Source organism: Coenobita brevimanus, chromosome 77, assembly GCF_032717465.1.
Source record: "Coenobita brevimanus isolate Jiangsu-jjx chromosome 77, ASM3271746v2, whole genome shotgun sequence".
In the NCBI taxonomy this organism is placed as follows: Eukaryota; Metazoa; Arthropoda; class Malacostraca; order Decapoda; family Coenobitidae; genus Coenobita; species Coenobita brevimanus.
This window is the reverse complement of record NC_137030.1, coordinates 30,515,916-30,520,915: the sequence shown is the minus strand read 5'-3', so window position 1 is coordinate 30,520,915 and position 5,000 is coordinate 30,515,916. Positions and strand designations below refer to the sequence as shown.

Below are 5,000 nucleotides of genomic sequence, written 5' to 3'. Positions count from 1 at the left end.
CCACCATAACCACAACTACCACCACTGACACCATAACCACAACTACCACCACTGACACCATCACCACAACTACCACCACTGACACCATAACCACAACTACCACCACTGACATCACCACAACTACCACCACCACTCTAACCACATCTACCATAACTGACACCATAACCACAACTACCACCACTGACACCCTAACCACAACTACCACCACCATAACCATAACTACCACCACCACCATAACCACAACTACCACCACCACCATAACCACAACTACCACCACCACCATAACCACAACTACCACCACCACCATAACCACAACTACCACCACCACCATAACCACAACTACCACCACTGACACCCTAACCACAACTTCCACCACCACCATAACTATAGCTACCACCACCACCATAACTATAGCTACCACCACCACCATAACCACAACTACCACCACCGCCATCACCACCACCACTACCACTGCTACTACTACACTACTGTTACTACCACCACAACAACCAGTACTACCACCATCACCACAGCCTTAACGACCACCGCTACCACAACCATAGACACCATTACTACCACCAGCACTACAACCACATCTACCACCACTACCACACAGCTACTATTACCCCGTTATGGTACCAGAATTTGACCCCTGCTACCATTAGCTACCATTTTATTGCCATTGTAAAACTACCACCATCGCTATCAGCCTAATTTCTTTGTTTTCGTTGGTACGGCCTCTACCATAACCTACCATACTACTACTACCACAACCACCACCACTACCACCATCACCATTACCACCACCACCATCCATGTAGACAGGAAGCTACCAGAGAGAGAGAGAGAGAGAGAGAGAGAGAGAGAAAGAGAGAGGGAGAGAGAGAGAGTTGAAGCCTAACAGTTTACCTTCGAAAAATATACCTGGGAATCGCGTCATGGTCCTGTGAGCGTATTAATCAGGTATTGTGGTCTCATACTCGGTCTGCCTCTCCTCTCTCCATCCATATATCATCTCAGTTCTCTTCGTTTTTCTTTCTTGCCCATTCCTCTTCCTTCTACTCAATCATTTACATCGTTTCTCTGCCTTCATCCATGCGTTTTCTCTCTCTTTCTCTCTCTCTCTCTCTCTCTCTCTCTCTCTCTCTCTCTCTCATTCTCGTACTTCATCTCCTTCCATACATTCAATTTCTCGGCCTTTCTTTCCCCCTTCCATTCTTCTCACCTGTTGTCTCTCTCCTCCCTCACCCCTCCACCTCATTCTCTCTCATCCTTTCCTCGCATCCACCTCATCCTTGGTCTTCCTCACCTCCTTCCATCCACCTCATTCTCCTTCCTCCTCCCACCCACCCCATTCTCCCTCTTCCCATCCACCTCATCCTCGATCTTCCTATCCTTCCCACCACCTCCCTTTCATAGCCCATCTCCCACACCTCTCCAACGTTGAGTGAGTTTAGAAACAATATTTGGCTCCATAATGGGTGGGACAGCGGGAAGTTGGGTTGAGCTGGGTTGGATTGAGTTGAGTAGGGTTAGGTTGGGTTGGGTTGGGTTGGGTTGGATTGGATTGGATTGAGTTGAGTAGGGTTGGGTTAGGTTGGGTTGGGTTGGGTTGGGTTGGGTTAGGTTTGGTTGGGCTGGGTTGTGTTGTGTTGTTGGGTTGGATTGGTCTGGGTTTGGATTGCTTGGATTGGATTGGGTTGTGTTGGGCCCGGTTATGTTGGGTTGGGTTGGCCTGCGTTGGGTTGGATTGGGTTAGGTTAGGTTTGGTTGGGCTGGATTTGGTTTGGTTGGACTGGGTTACGTTGGGTTGGGTTAGGTTAGGTTTGGTTGGGCTGGGTTTGGTTTGGTTGGATTGGGTTAGGTTAGGTTGGGTTGGGCTTGGCTGGGTTGAGTAGGTTTGGTTAGGCTGGGTTTGGTTTGGTTGGATTGGGTTGAGTTAGGGATCTCTTCAGCTTAAGCCAAGTGTAGACAGAGTGGAGGACGAATTTGACTAGTAACCAAGGAGACTCATTTCTGCATCACAACTGAGGCCAGTCAGATTTAACAGCTGTATTATATGTGTTGACAAAAATCTGTAACCCTTTTCAGTCCAGTTAATGGCCAGGTGTAGTCAGATTGGAGGATAAGTTTGATTAGTAACCAAGGAGACTCAAGGCTACATCGTAATTAAGGCTTATTGAATTTCTTGCAACAACCGCTTTGTTTTTGCGTGTTGGGAGTGGCACGGTTCCATCAGATGAAAACATACCAGGTAGATAGAAGAAAAAAGTATATTAAAACAAGTATAAGGAAATTTCTTAATAGGACACCTGATATTTTTTTTATTTTCGTCGATCAATCAGAGCAGGTAAGCCAGTGACGTCAGCAGAGCCAATGACGTCACTGCCTGAGAAGTGTAGCGAGTGCCGGAGATACCGCCTTGATAGGAGATAAATTCGATAATTATAGTTGACCGAAATTCACGTTTATTGGTTAATACTTATCAGCCGGGCCGGATATTTGGTTAAGGGAAGTTCAAATTACGAAATACTCACTTCATCGGTTACCTGTAATCAGACTGAACGAAGAGTAGGTTGCACGATGCTCGTTTATCTCAATTTATCGGTTAATTTTTATCAACTTGACCCATTTGCTTATCAGAAATTATCGTGTTTAGCGGCATCTGAAGTATATTTTTTCTTATTAGGTTAACTGCCATCATCTTGACCCAAATTGAGGTCATACTGCCCTGTTATCTCGTAATTTATGTGTATTTGAGTCTTGCCCCCACCATCCTTTCATTAGATGTAGTGCTACCTGCAAGAGACTTAGGTAGTTCAGTTTTGTTGCATTTAATAGACTGACTTCCTCTCTCTCTCTCTCTCTGACATTGATTCTTGTTCATTTCCTCGTTTATCGTATATTTATTCAGTTTGTTATTAATTATTGAACTCCACCTCACTCCATCTTTAGGGGAGAAGGTGGTGGTGGTGATGGTGATGATGATGGTGGTGGTGGTGGTGATGGTGATGGTGATAATGATGATGATGGTGGTGGTGGTGGTGGTGGTGGTGGTGGTGATAGTGATAATGATGATGGTGGTGGTGGTGGTGATGATGGTGATAATGATGATGATGGTGGTGGTGGTGGTGATGATGGTGATAATGATGATGATGATGATGGTGTGGTGTTGGTGGTGATGATTGATGATGATAATGGTGATGATGATGATGATGGTGGTGGTAGTGGTGGTGGTGATAATGATGATGATGGTGGTGGTGACTGTGGTGGTGGTGATGATGATGGTGAATGATGATTGAGGTGATGATGGTGATGGTGGGGGTGGAGGTGATGATGCTTGATAATGATGATGATGATGATAACGCTTAGGGTGATGATGTGTGTGTGAGTTGCAATGTAGGGTACGTAACATCTTTTTCACGGCGAATTATTTTACATAGTGTATCTTAATATTGTCCCGTGTGTTATATAGATTTACATTTTTTTTTAGTTTTTACACTTGTTATTTTAGTGTTCATATATATATTTTTTTTATTATTATTTTTTTCTAGTTTTACGGTTTTTGGATTTTATAAGTTCTTACAATTTTTTTAGTTTTTTTTTAGTTTTTAGTTTCTTATAAATATTACAGTTTTTACAGATTTTTTTTTGTTTTTTTTTGCTTTTTTGGTTTGTTACAGTTTTTGTAGTTTTTACATTATTAAACAATTGGTGTGGTGATTGCCTGTTTCCAGAGCAGCTACTCACTTCACGATTTGTTGGCCTGGTATATGTTTTAATCCTTTCCGACAATGTTTTCACCTCTGTTTGTCTGTTAGTTTGTTTGTCTGTTCGCAGGATTACTCAAAAACTAAAGGAGATATTTGGACATAATCTGGTGGGTAAATAGCCCATGTCCCAGGTAACAGTCTATTAATTTTTGGGACCTATCCGGATCGTATTACAGATTCTGGATCCGGAAAACACTTTTTGCGAAACACTAATGAGTGATGAGAAAACCTAACCCATTATGAAGAGTGGTTTGGAAATTACGTTGCCCTTGTCGGAGAGATGCGCTCCACTGAGTGCCCCTCTAGCTTATTGTTTTAGATGGATTGTTGACACTTGTTTTTATTGATTGTAGACTCGCTTGACGGATTATTGACGTGTTTGTGTTGTAGACTCACCTGACGGCTTGCTTACCTATTTGTTTCCTTGATTACAGGTGTTGGCGTGCTTCGAGGAGGGCGAGGAGACAGTGACCGCCTTCGTTGAGCCCTTCGTTATTCTCCTTATCCTTATCGCCAATGCCATCGTCGGCGTCTGGCAGGTAGGTACTCAGTCCAACCTTATAGTGGTCTTAGAAAGTGTGTGTGTGTGTGTGTGTGTGTGTGTGTGTGTGTGTGTGTGTGTGTGTGTGTGTGTGTGTGTGTGTGTGTGTGTGTGTGTGTGTGTGTGTGTGTGGTAGGAACTCGTAGGAACATTAGGAAGAGAGGTAGGACAAACAGACATAGTGGGTGGGATGGAAGATAGTGGTTGTGGATGGTGAAGGGGTAGTAGTAGTAATAGTAGTAGTAGTAGTAGTAGTGTCACAGAAGATAGTGGTTGTGGACGTTGAAACAGTAGGAGTAGTAGTAGTATAGTGTCTCAATAGTGATGACAGTGAAGCAGGGTATGGTGATGTAGTCAAACAGTATCACACGGTAGTGGAAGTAGACAGCACTGAGGAAACAAAGGGGTACTGTGAACGCCTCGTGTATATGTATGTGCAGCGTGAATTCGTTTTGTGTACGTATGTGAATTCCTCGTGTGTATGTATATGCTGTGTGAATTCCTCGTGTGTAAGTATATGCGGTGTGAATTCCTCGTGTGTAAGTATATGCGGTATGAGTTCCTTGTGTGTAAGTATATGCTGTGTGAATTCCTCGTGTGTAAGTATATGCTGTGTGAATTCTGATTGCCTTTCACATGGTTTCTGGACTTGTTTGAAGCTGATAACATACTTTGAACACTGTACA

At 43.5% G+C, this 5,000-nt stretch overlaps 1 protein-coding gene across 3 annotated transcripts in view; it reads left to right on the top strand.

Annotated features, from left to right (window-relative positions):
* The window catches only part of LOC145408489 (calcium-transporting ATPase sarcoplasmic/endoplasmic reticulum type-like), a 127,093-nt gene that overhangs the window by 45,676 nt on the left and 76,417 nt on the right, over positions 1-5,000 (top strand). For all 3 annotated transcript variants that reach the window (XM_080279223.1, XM_080279224.1, XM_080279221.1), the window contains exon 4: positions 4,208-4,312. In XM_080279223.1, coding sequence (XP_080135349.1) covers positions 4,208-4,312 — 105 coding nt within the window. The remainder of the gene's footprint in view (positions 1-4,207; positions 4,313-5,000) is intronic.